Source organism: Cavia porcellus, unplaced genomic scaffold (genome assembly GCF_034190915.1).
Source record: "Cavia porcellus strain 051 isolate PalLab524CR breed Dunkin Hartley unplaced genomic scaffold, mCavPor4.1 scaffold_19, whole genome shotgun sequence".
NCBI lineage: Eukaryota > Metazoa > Chordata > Mammalia > Rodentia > Caviidae > Cavia > Cavia porcellus.
Window position 1 is genome coordinate 1,576,833 of NW_026947502.1, and position 16,622 is coordinate 1,593,454.

Genomic DNA, 16,622 nt, shown 5'->3' on the forward strand with positions numbered 1-16,622 from the left:
CTGTCACCCAGCTACCTTTTTCAGTTGTGTCTAGAAATGGGTGTCCCAGCCCTGGGCTGACGTTGCTGCAGAGGGCTCCAGGAGGAAAGCAGGTCCAGGCCAGGTGGGTTCCCCAGCCATGGGCTTTGTTGCCCAGTGCCTCAGGAAGTGTGCTCCAGGACTGCCCTGGCCTGCTGGGTGCTTGGCCTGTAGTCTCTACCTGGCACACGGGGTAAGGAGAAACAGCAGTGAGGGATGGTATCAGTTATCACTTCTCATGAAGCACACAGAAGCCGGAGAACTTGGGGAAACAAGGGGGGGAGGTGTACTGATTTTATCAGGTATTAGACAGGAGCAAACAGCTTCTCAAGAACCACACACACATGTAGATTGCTTGTTGTAGTTCTGACTACTGTATTTATTTTTTTGGACTTGCATCAGGGAGCACATTAATGGTTGTGAGTGTGTTGGGAGGACCACAAAGGACTTCCCTCTGCATGATTTTATTTATTTATTTATTTATTTATTTTTGTCTTTTTCATTTTTATCAGTACTGACGACCGCCGGCTTGCAAGGCAGGCGCTTTAATTTGTCAATAGTTGGCCTTTGAAAATACAAATAAATGGTGTTTAAGGCTTTAAGAGCCCACAAAAAATGGGGTACACTGGCTGAGATGATTCCAATCCGTGAAGACACTGGCCCCTCCTCTGTGCGGGGGCTGCCCTGGCAGCAGCTATCACTCAGGTTATTCACTCACAGCCTAGAAGAGAGGGAAACACAGGGTTCTGGGCGTTTTGCAGCTGCTGGGGTGGAGGTACCAGCTGGGGCCCTGCCTCCCAGGAGCTGTGACGCAAGCCCCACTGAGCCTGTAGAACCAGTCTCCGGGCTGTGTGAACCACAACAGCCCTGCCGGGTGTTCTCACAAGAGACAATTTCAAACAACTAATATGAATACAACCAACTGTAAAACTAAAAATTAAAAAATAAAAAAAACCCTAAAAATTCAGTATTTAGCTTTCATGAGCTGGTAATAGGCTGGCTCCAGCATAACACTATTTCACTATGGATTATTTTATTTATCGGTACCGGGGATCGAACTCACGACTGCCTGCTTGCAAGGCAGGTGCTTATGCCACTGAGCTAAATCCCCAGCCCCCTCACTATGGATTTGTAGTAAGTCTTGATATCTGATCCATAAATTCTCTCTCTCTCTCACACACACACACACACACACACACACACACACACACACACACACCCCAGGGTTCGAACTCATGACATTGTGCTTGCCAGACCGGCACTTACACTGCTGAACTAAATCCTCAGCCCCTCAAAATCTTGTTTTTCAAAATTGTTTACTTCAGGGGTACTTGCTTCAAATTTATGATCAATATACCCACATTTATTTAGCTCGTTTTTGCTTTCTTATACCAGTTTTAGTTTTAAATACATTGAGGCTATACAGCTTGCTAAATTTCTTGTTTGTTTCCAGAAGAAGAAACTATAAATTTATATACTTAGCAGGAGCAAAAACAGTTTAGAACAAAACTAGCAAAACAAAACAGAACAAATCTACCTGCACCTCTACAGACTGTTGAAGTGTCACTGACAGGGAGAAGCACCTCTGGCTTCTCACAGCCAGGGGCAGGGGAGGGAAGCCACGAGCTCCACCCATGTGGCTTCTTTCAGCTACAGGGCCAACGCCTGTGGTTCTGTTAGATAACGTTGATAGATTTAATACTGGCTTTTCAGGGTTGTTAGACCTGTTACAGTTCAGGTTGTCAAATGATAAGCATGCCTTGTACCTGGAAAGCTACTCACCATTATAAAAATATTATAAATATATATAAATAAATATGCTATAAACCCCTGCCTGGTGGTGCACGCCTGAAATCCCAGCATTTGGGAGGCTGAGGCAGGAGGATCATAGCAAGTTCGAGGCCAGCTTGGGTTACAAAGTGAGTTCAAGTCCAGCCTGAACTGCATAGTGAGACCCTGTTTCAAAAAGACAAAACAAAAGCCATGCTACAGTGGTTGAGCAGCTCCTTTCCTCCCATCAGGAGAGAGGACTTGAGCTTTTGTCTCTTTTATTCTCCCACCCTGTCAGTGTCCTTCTGAGGGGAAGTTGAGAGCTGGTAGGCAGCACACACCCAGTTTCAAAATACATTTTAAAAAAATGTGCTGGGGAGATAGCTCAGTGTGCAGATCCTGGGTTCCACCGGCAAAGATTAAGTTCTGAAGGTTTTGCCCTTAAGAATGAGTTCACGGGGCTGGGGATTTAGCTCAGCGGCATAAGTGCCTGCCTTGCAAGCTCCTGGTCATGAGTTTGATCTCGGGAGTGGGCTCCCTGTCGAGGGCATTCATTACAGCAGTCAGCTTGGTTACTTTGTGGGTCTCTGTGCACTTTCTTAGTGCGCCAGGCCTCCTGCCATCCTGTGGCACAGCGAGCTCTGGGGACACAGACTGTGGCTTTGGGTTGCAGAGCCTCTGGGACGTAAGCCACAGCACCCTATTTATTTATTCATTCACTTATTGATACTGGAATCGGACTCAAGTGTGCATGCTTGCCAGGTAAGCGTTGTGTTGCTGAGTCCCAGTCCTGCTTCCTATTTTTATAAATGCAGCCTCTGTGATACCACTGCAAGCCTGGCGAGCAGGGCCGGCTCCTTAGGGTTCAGATCCAGCCAGTGCTTGCTTCCCTCATCCTGCACCCTTGCCAGCCCCTGGACCGCAGGTCTACAAACTCAGAAAGAAAGTGTGTGCTACTTACAAAATCACAGCATTTTATGTGCTGCTGAATGCAGAGCTCTTTGGATTTCAGGGGCCCCGGTGCACAACCCATTTCTCATCAAACATTCATTAATGGTTCCACAGCTCAAGCCGAGAACACTCTCCTGAGAAGATGCATCAATCTGCAAAGCAAGCCAGAAGTGCAAGTTTCTCATAAGGTCAACGTGAACTTAACCACTGGACTTGATTTGGTTCTTGTACAATCAGATTTGTGACCATAATCATGCAAAGAATTAAGCTCATGAACCAACGTATAGGAGGCTGAGGCAAAAGGATTGCCCCAAGTTTGAAACCAGCCTGGGCTACAAAGTAAGCTCAACACCAGTCTGAACTACATAGTGAGATCCCATCTCAACAAAACAAAAACAAAAAACCAAAACATTTACTCATATTGTTACTTTTTTTTGGTCTTTTTCGACACAGGGTCTTGCTATGCTGCTCAGGCTGGCCTTCAGTTGATTTTCTAATCCAGACTGCAATCAGGGATTTAGCTCAGCTGCATAAGGGCCTGCTTTACAAGCACATGGTCTTGAGTTCCATTCCTGGTACCAAAAAAAAAAAAAAAAGAAAAAAAATTAGTAGTCTGGTCCAGGCTGACCTTGAATGTGCAATGATCTTCCTCCCTCGGCCTCCTAAGTGCTGGGATTATAGTTTTTTTTTTTTTTTTTTTTTTTTTTTTTTAAATCAGTACCAGGGATCAAACTCACAACTGCCTGCTTTCAAGACAGGCGCTTATGCCCCTGAGCTAAATCCCCAACTCCAATTATAGTGCTTTTTGAGGCAGGGTCTTGAAATGTAGCCTAGGCTGGCCTTGAATGAGTTAGTCTTCCTGTCTCCCAAATCCTGGGATTAAAGACATGTGCAATCACATCTGGCCTTTTTCTTAATGGATTTGTTTCAAAATTTTTACTGTATGTTTTACTGTTGTATTGCTTTATGTAGTGTTGTCTTATTGTACAAATTTGCGATACATAATGACTACATTCATTACAGAGAACTGGTATAATCCAGGGCACCATAATTGCATTTTTGCCACTTTTTTTTTTTTCCTTTTTATCAGTACTGGGGATCAAACTCACGACCACCTGCTTGCAAGCCACGTGCTTATGCCGCTGAGTGAAATCCCCAGCCCTTTTTCCACTTTCTAAAGCAGTTCTGGAAGCCCTCTTTTGTGACTGTCTTTAATTGTATTGTGCTGGTTGTCTCAATGTCCTGACTGGATTCAAAATATTTACCTCTCATGGTCATTTTTTTTTTTTCCCCGAGTTTTTAGGGTCTATATCCAGGTTGGTTTTCAACTCATTATGTACTACTGACTGGCTTCGAACTCTGAGGGATCCTTCTGCCTCAGCCTCCCAAGTACTGGGATTATAGACGGATACCACCATGCCGAGTTTTCATGGTCATTTTGACTGGGAAAGATCACATATGCCACATCCAGTGAATCAGGTGGGTGAGGATGCAATGTCACTTTTTTGGGGGCAGGCAGGGTCTAACTCTGAAGTTCAGGCTGGCCTTGAACTCATGGAGCCTCCTGCCTCCGCCTCCAAAATGCTGAGATTACAGGCATGCACACCACGCCTAGGTATCTGCTACTCTTAATATCACCTAATTCAACCTGAGTGTGGAACTACACGCCTGAAATCCCAGAATTTTGGGAGGCCAAAGCAGGAAGACTGCAAGTTTGAGCCTGGTCTAGGTGATTTTGAGACTCAGTGAGACCCTGTCTTAAAAACAACAGGCTGGGGAGGCAGTGCTGTGCAAAAACCCTGGGTGAGGGGTTAGTTAGGGTTCCTTAGCTCTAGAAGGGAAGAGTACCAAGGCCAAGGAGCCTGAAGAAGGAAGTTGAACTTTTATACGAGAAAACATTTTTTGTTTGAGAAAACTTTTAAATATTCTGATAAATGATATGAGAAAATTGGGCTATGCTACATTTATTTTACTTCACTAGTTATCAAACAAAGGCAAATGAGAGACAGTTTGTTTTCTTTCCGTATTAAATTAGCACAACTTAGAGGGGAGGGGATTCTCAAGTCACAGAAAGCTCACACAGCAGAGGATTGTCGAGTGAGGAAAGTCTACTGTCACTAGCAGTAAAAACACTCAGAGCCTTTCAAGGAGTAACTGACTTCTAGACACCTATGTTAAGGAAATCATCTTATCCTCCTATGAGAATCATACATTAGATTTCCTTTTCTTAGCTGAGTGTGGTGGCTCCCACCTGTAACCCTAGCACTTGGGCAGCTGAGGCTGGAGAATTGCCATTAAGTTTGAGATCAATTTGAACATCCACAGATTATTACTTTCATTATTTTGAGACAGAGCCTCACCAAGTCCCTAAATGGCCAGCTATCTTTCTCGAGACAACACTATGTTGCCTAGTAGTTGGGACCACAGGCACCACAGAAGCACGTAGGGTGTAAGATGACTTTAAAGAAAAAATAAGGAAGTAAGTCGGGCTTGGTGGCGCACACTTGTCACCTCAGCACAGGAGAACTACCACGAGTTCGAGGCCAGCCGAGACTACACAGTGAGACCCCTCCCCAATCTCCAAAAAATCAATTAAAAACAAAGAAAAGAACTAATTCAAGAGAATCCCGTTGTTTTCTTTTTCGTCTGGTACCGGGGATCGAATTTATGAGTTTGCGCTGGCCGGCAGGCGCCGTGAGCTGAGCAGCGTCCCCGGCCAAGGCTTCCGCTTTCTCCATCTCCTCGGAAACCCGTGCTCCTGGTCCGCCACCCCGGGGCCGCTCAACTCCAGCTGCTGCGGGAAGGGCGAGAGCAGCGAGGCGAGGAGAGGTGTAGGGAGGCAGAGGAGGGCCGCGCCCAACTTGCCCGGAGGGCCAGGGCCGGAGGAGGGCGCCTCAGCCGGATCCCGAGCCCCAGACCGTTTCCAGAAGGAAGGACGGCCGCTGCGCCCCTCCCCCACTTCGGCGGGCTGGAGAAAGACCCGTTGGAAGGAAGACGCATGCGCATACAATTAAATTCGAAACCGTCAAGGCTCAAATTCAATATTTGCGGGAAGGCGCAGGCGCAAAAAGCGTCCCGCGAGTTTTTGGAGGTGGGGGGGCAGCTGAGACCCAAACGCAAGCGTGGAAGCAGCGGCGGGTAGGAGGAGGGAACAGCTTTGAAAGCACGCATGCGCCTCAGCAGTCTGTGACGCAGGGGGCGGTGGCTCCGGCACAGGCTGCGCGTGCGCAGAGCTCGCTCAAGGGCCCTTATTTAGGTTGCGCAGGCGCCCGTTGGCCATTTCTTCTCAGCCGCGTCAGAGTTGTTCGGGTAGGTGAGTGTCTGTGGGTCCTTGTTTGTCTCCCCGCTACCGCGGGGGGTTCGGTTTTTGGACGATCTCTTGCCCCGCAGTCTCTGGTGGAGCCCAGAGGGTCTTGGTAAGCTACGCGCCGCCGCTGGGAGCTGCGGGTGACCGCTGCGCTCCGGCGGCGGCGCCGCGGCCTGCAGGCCGCGCCAACTCTATTGTGTGAGATGTCGGAGGAGGCGGAGCGGAAGCGTCGCCGCCATTTCCTCGCCTTGGCGCCGGACCTCGTCCGGGGCCCCCTCGGCTTGGGGCCTCGGTCCCCGGTGCTCGGCGTGGCCTCGGCGGGTCGCGGGGCGGGACGGGGCGTCCGCGCGCGGGGCCACGGGGCGCCTGGACGGCGGGGGCCGTTTCCCGGGCCCGATCGGCACGCTCACCTTGCAGCCCGCCTGGACGCCGGGAGCCTGTAGGAGACGATGATGCTGGGCACCGAAGGCGGAGAGGGGTTCGTGGTGAAGGTGCGGGGTTTGCCTTGGTCCTGCTCGGCCGACGAGGTGCAGCGGTTCTTCTCCGGTGAGTGCGGCAAGAGCCGCGGGCGGCGGGGTCGCGGGCGCCCCCTTTCGGCCCCCCGCGCCCGCCGCCCGTTGCGCAATGGAAACTACGAGAGTCCGGGCCCGGAGCTGCGTCGTCACGGCCGTGGCTGTGGCGTCCGCCGAGAGGATGCGCAGGGACGGACGAGCGCGCCCTCGCCATCTTGAGCGGCGCCGAGGCTTACCGTGTGGCGGGCTGGCGTCTGCCCGGGGAAGGCAGGTGTCGGTTCGCGCTCGGCGCTCTCCTGGTGCAGCCGCGGCGATGGAGGAGGTCCTGCTCGCGGAGTTCTTGATGTTGCTCTGTTTACCTCTGAGGACCCTGGAGCGGGGCTTTTGTCAACCTGTTTTTTTTTTTTTCCTGCGCATCGCGTAAGTTCCTTGAGTAATTTCTACCGCAATCGTCTTGTCTTTTTCATTAGTGTAGGAGTAGATAAAAAAAGTTGTGTTTCGAAAATTACAGGGTAGGGGAAAGACACTTGTATCTGAATTAGTTGTATAATACAAGAACTGAGTATACTGGAAGCCCTTTGTGCGGGAGGCAGGACTGGGTTTGGCTTCAGCTGTGCACCTTGGAGCATTGTAGCTTGGTAACACTAATACCCTCTCAGGTGAGTATCAAGTGAGATACTATCATGTGGCTGCTGGTAAGGCAATTCTGAAAGAGTACCCAGACCAGCACTTGAAGCGTCGTAAATTCGAGATCCAGATGTGTTTTTTTTTTTCCGGAAAATTTAGAGAAAAGTATTTATGCTGGTTGTATAGGCATGTATGTGCCTGTAATCTCATCACTCGAGGCTTAGGCAGGAGCACCTCCACTTACTAGTTAGGGCCAGCGTGGGGTCGAGGCTTTAAATGGCACAGACTGTTAGAGCCGTCATTAAAGTTGTACCACTTAGCTTGTAAGATAGGGGTGAGAGAATGGTAGTTTAAATGCTGAAGACAGACACGTAAGAGTTGATAGTGTATCTTGGGCCATTTTTGGCTTTGCAAATGACTTACCTAGTGATGTGAAAGTTTTTTTTTTTTTTGTCTTTTTCATTTTTATCGGTACCAGGATCGGACTCACGACTGCCTGCTTGCAAGGCTGGTACTTATGCCGCTGAGCTAAATCCTCAGCCCCTGATGTGAAAGTTTTTATTCGGTTTGGTTTTGGTTTTTTGAGACAGGGTCTCTATGCAGTTCACACTGAATTTGGGTTCACTTAATAGCTCAGGCTAGACTTGAACTTGCAAATGATTCCTTCAGTCTCCCAAGTGCTGGGATTACAGGAGTGCATCACCACATCCCGATGAAAGTATTCTTTTTGTTGGAATTGCTCTTTTTTTATTTATTCTTTTTTTTGGTCCTGGGAATTGAACTCAGGACCTCGGTTGCTTTGCCAGGCAGATGCTGTACCACTAAGCTAAATCCTGGGTCGAAAGTATTTTTTTTTTTTTTGTTTTTTGAGTCTCTGTCATTATATAGCCCAAGCTGGCTTTAAACTGGTAGTTTTCCTGCCTTAGCCTTTTGCATGGTGGGTTACAGGAGTGCATCATCATACCAGGTGAAAATACTCTCACTTGTATTACCCAGAGGTGGTTTTGGGTTTTAAATTCTGTATTAACGGTTATTTTCTTTCCAGACTGCAAAATTCAAAATGGGGCTCAAGGTATTCGTTTCATCTACACCAGAGAAGGCAGACCGAGTGGCGAGGCTTTTGTTGAACTTGAATCAGAAGATGAAGTCAAATTGGCCCTGAAAAAAGACAGAGAAACTATGGGACACAGATATGTTGAAGGTTTGATTTACATTGCCCTAGTAACAAATACAATGTTAAACACATAGAGATCTCATCCCCTTCTGAATTTTAGGTATTTGACCGCATGGAAATGGTCATCTAAGGGAGTTATTGGCAGCTCTTCCTAGCTTACCTAAACACCCAGGAAATCTGAACTTTGTTCTCTGACTTTCCAAAATTGACTAATTCTAAGCACCTCTTTCAGTATTCAAGTCAAACAACGTTGAAATGGATTGGGTGTTGAAGCATACTGGTCCAAATAGTCCTGACACGGCCAATGATGGCTTTGTACGGCTTAGAGGACTCCCCTTTGGATGTAGCAAGGAAGAAATTGTTCAGTTCTTCTCAGGTATGTGGTCTTGTTGCTGAGCAGTGAGTTCTGGCTAGCTTCTGGCAACTTGATTGAGTAGATGTTACAGTTTAATAGTCTAGGTACCAAATAGGTTGTGAGTATATGCAGATGAGATTACTATCTTCTGGGAGACCTTCAAATAACTTACGCCCATCTTAAAGGTGGAAATCAGAAGTACTTCCAAAATGTTAATTTTGCCTATATTTAGTGTCTTAGTTCAGAGTAGATCTTTTGAGACTACCCTCTACAGTTTTCACTACTTTTCTCATGCTGTTTAGCAGAGTATTTCAATTAAAGGTAAGCTCCTGTACCTTTAGATTAGAATGAGTTAGGGTGATACTATGTCTGTTATAAGACACTTAGGTCGTAGAACCATAAATACTTATCTAATGGTTTAGTTCTCTATGTATTCCCCACCCCCCAAAAAAAACATAGGAAGAGCTTAGTTTAGTCATCCTGTATGAAATGTTAACTGAAACTCAAGTTCAGCAAGTATAGTTTGCTTTTCTCAGTATTCTGAAGTTAACAGCATAGAAAGTACTTTGAAATTGTTCTGGGCCTAAAGTATTTGAATGTTTTTATGCTGAAGAGCTGATAAGATTGCATGTTTAGCAGAATGTTACAATCATGTATTTTAAGTACCATTAATACTCTTGATGTGATAAGCTGGAATTAAGCAAGAAATCCTTTCATGGTTTATATAGTATTAAAGTCTTGACTATTAGATGAAAATGTACCAAGTCCTAATACTTTGTCAGAATTTTTGAAATCAAGTCTGTTTTGTTTTATCTAAATTGGTGAGAATTGAATGCTATCTGTCAACGTTAAATATGAACATAATTTCATATCTTCTAGGAAAGTGCTTTAAGTCCTTTTTGTAAGCTTGGGAATGTATCCACGGAAAGGATTTTTCATAAACGGAATTTCCAGAAGTGAATCATACTACTGTTAGAACATAAGAATGCATGACTGTGCTGTGTAGATAGTTTGTTCAAAGTTTTAGATTGTATGTTTGTTGATTATATGATTTACTGTTTGAATTTGTATATAAAATGTTTAATTGTGTACTTTTTATAAAAACTTGAAGTTCCAATAATTTAAAGCATTGAAATATAAAATGAGGTAAAAGGTGTCTTAAATGTAGTAAAACTTGTTTTAATGCTTGAAACTTTATTATCTTAATTGTGTAATTCTCGACAATACGTTGATTGCATAGATAAGTGTTTACTGTTGAATTCTTAATGCACCCTATGTGAAGCAGCAAGTTTTTAAAAATGTAAATGCATACTGCGCCCCATGGGATGTGTTAAGAATTGTGTTGTACTTTTAATAGTGGAACTTCATATTATTGCAATGCCTTTTTAAAGAGTACTTGTTGAAAAACATACCGTTCACCTAAAGTTAAAGTTCTGGTTTATTTAAAGCTATAAGAAGAATCATTTCTGGGCTTGTGATGTTAATATTGCCCCCCTACTGGGGTTATTTGTCCTTGGGTTGAAGGGTTGGAAATCGTGCCAAATGGGATAACATTGCCGGTGGACTTCCAGGGGAGGAGTACGGGGGAGGCCTTCGTGCAGTTTGCTTCACAGGAAATAGCTGAAAAGGCTCTAAAGAAACACAAGGAAAGAATAGGGCACAGGTGGGGATGGATGGCTGGTGGATTTGTCACTTTTCTTATGGTAAACAGTTAAATCCATATTCTCTCTGCTTAAGAGGAAGAAATCTATCTGTCCATTACCTTGTCCCCATTAATTGATCTTTTGCCACCATTTCAAACTTCTCTGTCATTGTCCTATATTACATTCAAACTGAATTTGAGGTTTTAAAATTGTCACCTATTTGATTTACTTTAGGATTTTATAAGATTCTTAATTTATTAGCCCCAGTCACTGGAGTTGAGAGACTATGGCTTTAAAAAATTAATGCAAACCTGGCTTAGCTGTAATAACACCCAACTAGTAAATTAATATTACCATAAGAAAATGTGATACTTTCTGATCTTGTTTTTAAAGTTGAAATGCAACAAACTTTCTTGCTGTATAAATATTCTGCATATGTATTAATAAGCATAGCTTTCAAGAAATTGTCACAAAAGGTTTTATTCTCTTTGCTTGTGACTATTTTTCATTGAAGCATGCGCTTACCTATGCTGATTCCTACTAAAAGCATAGGCTGGGGTCTTTCTTGGCAACAGGAAGTGTGTAGTGTGGGCTGGACTGTTGGCGAAGGCTGGCTTTCGAGCCCACTTGCTATACATGCTGCCAGTGGATCTGAGTTGCAATGTTGAAAGTTGAGTGGAATTCATTCCCTCCTGAACTGTTGATTTGTAGTGCTCCTCACTACCCCTAAGGTTGGGCTCTGTCTCAGAGGAGTGACTTTAATTTTCCTGTTAAATTTACATTATATTGTTCTATTATTGAGTGAATTTCTGGTCATTGCCTATGCAAATGTAAGAAATCTGGCTTTAAATATTAGTCAGTTTCATGGCTATGACTAGATTGTATTCTTGTATAACTAAGCACCTATATGAAATGAACTAATGTTTTCTCTCCCCTCCCCACTCCCTTCCTCTTGGAAAATGCTTTAGGTATATTGAGATCTTTAAGAGCAGTCGGGCTGAAGTTAGAACTCACTATGACCCGCCACGAAAGCTTATGGCCATGCAGCGGCCAGGCCCCTATGACAGACCTGGGGCTGGCAGAGGGTATAACAGCATTGGCAGAGGAGCTGGCTTTGAGAGGATGAGGCGTGGTGCCTACGGTGGAGGTGAGTGATGCTCTCTATAATACTGGACTGTTCTTTTCTCCTTTGTCTTATGTATCAGCATTTGCTTAATCGCACTTTTGTTTTTCAGGCTATGGAGGCTATGATGATTACAACGGCTATAATGATGGCTATGGATTTGGGTCAGATAGATTTGGAAGAGGTAAAGTAAGAATTGAATTTCCCACTTGGAGGATACTTACACTTTCGTTCATCTAGACCTCAATTACTGTTTTTCAGGAATGTCTGATCACAGATACGGGGATGGTGGCTCTACTTTCCAGAGCACAACTGGACATTGTGTGCACATGCGGGGATTACCATACCGAGCTACCGAGAATGACATTTATAATGTAAGTGCAAGGTGGATTCAGTCAGGTATTTCAGTGTGAGACTTAACTCTAAGCCTCTTAGTGAACATCATGTAATGAAATGTTCCATGTTAGAAAGTTGAGCTTGTGGTGTAGCTGACTGGTAGAGTGCTTGCTTCACAAGCCTGAGTCCAGGGCTTAGTCCCAGCACTGCAAAAGGAATATTTTGGTGTGTCATGTGTTGCAGTTCTTTTCACCGCTCAACCCTGTGAGAGTACACATTGAGATAGGTCCTGATGGGAGAGTTACTGGGGAAGCAGATGTTGAATTCGCAACTCATGAAGATGCTGTTGCAGCCATGTCAAAAGACAAAGCAAATATGCGTAAGTGTGATGAGAGCATTTTAAGGATGCATGAGAAAATCGATTTCCACTGGTGGGGGTTGGTTTGGATGTGTTGAAGTTTGTAGGTTTTTAAAGTTAGTGTGCAGGGCTGGGCGTGGTAACACATTCCTGTACAACCCCAGCACTTGAGAGGCAGAGACAGGAGGACTGCTGCAAGTTCAAGGCCCGTCTGAGCTACATAGTGAGTTCATAGCAAGATGTTGTCTCAAAAAGAAAAGAGGAATTTATAATATGATTGTGTTGTGAAGTTTGTCTTTCATTGACAGTTCAGATAAATGTTGAGACTAGTTTGTTTTTATAAAAGTAGCTAATTTTTTGAACCAAAAAGTATTTGAAGTTTACGAATCAACTTGTATGAGAACTTTTCAAAATGCTTACTCTGTGTTTCATCAAAATGCATTTTCATACTTCTTTTTTTGTCATTTCAGAACACAGATATGTAGAACTCTTCTTGAATTCTACAGCAGGAGCAAGCGGTGGTGCTTACGGTAGCCAAATGCTAGGAGGCATGGGTTTGTGTAAATATCACTTTAGTGTCTTTTTTTAAGCTAACCTTGTATGCCTTTTCTCTCATTTCAGAACACAGATATGTAGAACTCTTCTTGAATTCTACAGCAGGAGCAAGCGGTGGTGCTTATGGTAGCCAAATGATGGGAGGCATGGGCTTGTGTAAATATCGTTAGTTTTTTTAAAAACCAAAACATTTTATCTGTATAAGTTGATTGTAAGTTAATTATATTTAATGAATTTAGCAGAAAAATTTTAAGTTAGCTTAACAAAGGTTTTAGGCAGAGAATAGTTTAATTTGGATAAATTTTGTAATTAGTACTATCAATATTCATTACATAAAACTGCTTAGGATAAAATTACGTTAAAGTACTTTGGGGGAGGGGATTATAGAATGGAACTAGTTAAATTGAATACACAAGATTAAATATAAACTAGTAAAAACAGGCTTAAAATTAACTTTGTGGGCATAATTAGGTGTGGATTGATACCTGTGTATTGACATAGAGCTTAACATACCAGACTAAAGGGGCTGCTCCACTAAATCCTAACCACATTTTAAGATCTTCACAAGGCCTCTACTACTGTGGAATCGTGGATTTATTCCTGCTGATGTGTGTTATGTGAATCAGTTGGTTCATAAATGTGTGACTAGCTGAGATAAACAGAAGGGTTAGTCTGGTTATATAGACCACAGGCAAGGCAGAAGGCAGGTAGCGGGTTATAGCAATAGAGGGTTGAGGCTGGAAATCATAGACTTAGAGTTACAAGCCCGGTACCACCAGGTACCACACTGCATGAGGAGTGAGGCTCTAATGTTCTCTTAACAGCAAACCAGTCCAGTTATGGTGGCCCGGCCAGCCAGCAGCTGAGCGGTGGCTATGGAGGCGGCTACGGCGGCCAGAGCAGCATGAGTGGCTACGGTAAGCTTTTGTGCGTTTTTCACACACCTAGAATAAGTCTTAGGTAGATTTCTGTAGTTGGGAATATGCAGGGTTCTTTTTGTTTGGTGAGATTGGGTTATTTAAATAATGTGCTTTTAATCCTAATTGTTCTTAATAGCTTATTCAGAAACAATCATGGGGGGGAAGTGTTACAAGAATTTTAGTCGTTGGAACTTTGACATACTGTCGAGCCAGAAAACATCTGCCTTCATTTGTTAGAACATTAGGTTTTTTTTTCTGCCTTGGTTAGCATTAAATCGATTTTTGAAGATTTTTAAATAGAATGGTGGTTGGGTTCAGGACCGTATTTTAACACTAGTCAGTTAACCTAGGGATGGTTTTATTATTTTTTTCAATTGGTCTAAAGAATGGTGATTTTGGTATGATAGTCTTACCCTACAAAATCCTTTTGCAGACCAAGTTTTACAGGAAAACTCCAGTGATTTTCAATCAAACATTGCATAGGTAAATATTTTCTCAAAAAATATAACTTAAATTCCCAATAGCAGATGCTGATGTTGTAAACCACTATCTCTAGCGGTCAGTGGCTCTGACTTAACTCCGTGGAGGCTGCCCGTGGGCACAGTGAGTGGCCTTTAGTCCAGCTGTCAGCTCACTTGTTGCTCACTATGAATAGGAAAAGCAAGAGACTTCCCCTGTGCTCCTATTCATAAGTGCCATTGGATGGACATTGTGAACGTTATGGTAAATTTTTTTAAAAACTGCCTTGTTTAGCTTTAAAAACATCAAGTAATTTTGCAATTTTTGAAAAACACTAGTTTTCCTTTAAACTTAATTTTCCACGTTGATCCTGAAGAATCTGTTTAAATGGTAGCACAAGAGTCTGGCAAGTTTGTACTGGAGAGAAAGGGGTTATCGGGACTTGTTTGGAGTCGGAATCCCCCTTTCCCAAACGTGCTTCTCGCCACTTGGACAGCAGCCATTTGTACTCGTATACCTTTTTAACTTTTTCTTGGAATGCTGTGTTTTAAGTTGCCTGACTGGCTGGCCCACACTACTACTAACTTGTCAAATTGATCTCTTCGCAGGCAGCCAAGGAGCAGTGGACAGCAGCTACTACAGTAGTGGAAGCCGAGCATCCGTGGGCGTGAACGGCATGGGAGGGGTGTCTAGCATGTCCAGTGTGAGTGGTGGCTGGGGAATGTAACTCCTCCCGCTCACTGACTCCTGGTCAACTTTTTTAAAGGAAAAAACATCTTCATTGAGTTTAACAGTTTTTTGCAACCCAAGCTTGTGATTTATGCTTACTCTTATCAGTGAAAATCAGGATTGTTTTCAAGAGTCAAGGTTCATTATTTTTGAACACAAGTTATCCAGGATATAAATAACATCAGAGTTGAGTAGACTGTAACTGTTAAATGCTTTTCAGCTTTTCTCAAGTTAGTTATATTGTAGGATGTACTTAAGCAGTAAGTGTATTAGGTTAACGCAGTTGAATTATGTTACATGTTGCTCATACCACGTTACAGAACACTGTTCAGATGCATGTTGAAAGACATGCTGTTTGTAAATTCAGTAGAGGAGCTGTCTACAATTACAGTAAAACATTTGGCATGTTAATTCTAGTTTCATTTAATAACCTGTAAGGCACGTAAATTTAAGCTTTTTTTTTTAAGTTAATGGGGAATTTTTGAGACGCAATACCAGTACCTTAGGATTCGGTCTTGGTGTTTGTATGAAATTCTGAGGCCTTGATTTAAATCTCATTGTATTGTGATTTCCTTTTAGGTGTATTGCGCTAAGTGAAACTTGTCAAATAAATCTTTCAAAAACTGCGTTTTGCCTTGTCTGAGCTTGCCGAGTGTCTGTCCTGGTGCCCTGTCCCTAGCCAGGTACAGGGTCATGTCTTGGGCTGTCGGAGCCCCACAGTCCTGCCATTACAGAGCTTTGGCTTCTCAGCTGCAGGTTACTTCAGCGCTGAGCCTGGTCTGGGTGCTCTGGCTATGGCTGAGGGGTTGGTGAGGGTGCCTGGGGCTCTGATGGTGGGCTGTGACCCCAGGGCCTTGCCCATGCCAGGCACTGTACTTAAACACGCCGCACGGTTTTCAGGCTGTTGGAATCTGTGTCTTGCTTTGCTGTGTTCCTGAAAGTGTAGTCCACAGCAGAACACGGACTCCTGCCAGTGTTTCACAGCAAACCTGACTGACTGCAGTTACTGAAATGACACTGCTGGGCTGAACTCGGAGAGGTTTGCTTCGGAAAAGCCTTACACTGCTGGCCCAGAATGCTGAGTGGACCCTCTGGCCGCTGTGGTTTGGGAATGGCCGCCAGGCCCTTGTAGACACACAGGGGGTCCAAAGATGAGATGGCTGTGCTGGAAGGTGAGTGTACCTTCCTCCTAGCTGTGTCTAAGCACGATGGACAGAAGTGCTGGCCACTTCAGGTCTATCTCTGGCAGCACGTGGAAGACTTGCATGGAGTGCCCCAAAGGCCTTTGAGAGGTGCCACATCCCCTGCTATCGGGGGGACATTCTTGGGTGTGGGGGCTTTGGCCTTACTGCAGCTAGGGAGGAAGTTGCTGGGGCAGTGAGCAGTGGCACTGCCTGTCTGCTCTCAGGGTTCTGGTTAGTCGAGAGCCAGACCTGGTGTTGAGGGCTGTGGGCTATTCTGTGTCCTTAAGTGACAATGTAGTTTTAAGTGTGGCCGTCCGGAGGAAAAGGGCCACAGTAGAGCTCAGATTTGCCATCTGTCTGGAGTGGATCCAGGACCACCTTGGCTTCGGTCTGTGGCCAGTCCCATTTTCTGGAATTGCACAGCAGTGGCTCCAGACACCCCTTCCCCTGCCAGCACTAACCAGAGCCTTCCACATGGTGGGAACTGCTGCACAGCCCCTGGCCCCACACTCACCCTGCCCACCCACCAGCCCTCCCTAAACCACCTTGCACGCCCGAGCCTGAAGCTTCGTTTGTAGGATACCCACACCCTTTCCCTGTG

General features: G+C 44.6%; 1 protein-coding gene and 1 long non-coding RNA gene across 14 annotated transcripts; one reads left to right on the forward strand and one right to left on the reverse strand.

Moving 5' to 3' along the window:
- Positions 1-369: 369 nt before the first annotated feature.
- LOC106028130 (uncharacterized) lies at positions 370-6,602 on the reverse strand. Of its 4 annotated transcripts, none has more exons than XR_010041000.1 (4): positions 6,457-6,602; positions 3,168-3,311; positions 2,750-2,891; positions 370-739 (listed from the first exon to the last, which is right to left on the reverse strand). It is a non-coding gene; the product is annotated as an uncharacterized LOC106028130 (long non-coding RNA). The 4 variants fall into 4 exon arrangements; XR_010041002.1 differs by having other exon boundaries at positions 3,156-3,311; XR_010041001.1 differs by lacking the exon at positions 6,457-6,602 and adding an exon at positions 5,393-5,728.
- Hnrnph1 (heterogeneous nuclear ribonucleoprotein H1) lies at positions 6,458-15,463 on the forward strand. 10 transcript variants are annotated; one of them, XM_013154869.3, is made up of 13 exons: positions 6,458-6,592; positions 8,231-8,386; positions 8,592-8,735; positions 10,239-10,377; positions 11,326-11,504; positions 11,593-11,664; positions 11,721-11,854; positions 12,060-12,195; positions 12,645-12,704; positions 12,796-12,885; positions 13,554-13,646; positions 14,083-14,132; positions 14,717-15,463. In XM_013154869.3, the coding sequence occupies exons 1-12, from the start codon at positions 6,496-6,498 to the stop codon at positions 14,130-14,132; spliced, it is 1,350 nt and encodes a 449-aa protein (XP_013010323.1). In that variant the 5' UTR covers positions 6,458-6,495; the 3' UTR covers positions 14,717-15,463. The 10 variants fall into 10 exon arrangements, with proteins under 10 accessions (XP_013010323.1, XP_063086547.1, XP_063086548.1 ...); XM_063230477.1 differs by having other exon boundaries at positions 12,796-12,855; XM_063230478.1 differs by lacking the exon at positions 12,796-12,885 and having other exon boundaries at positions 12,645-12,734.
- The last annotated feature ends 1,159 nt before the right edge of the window (positions 15,464-16,622 follow it).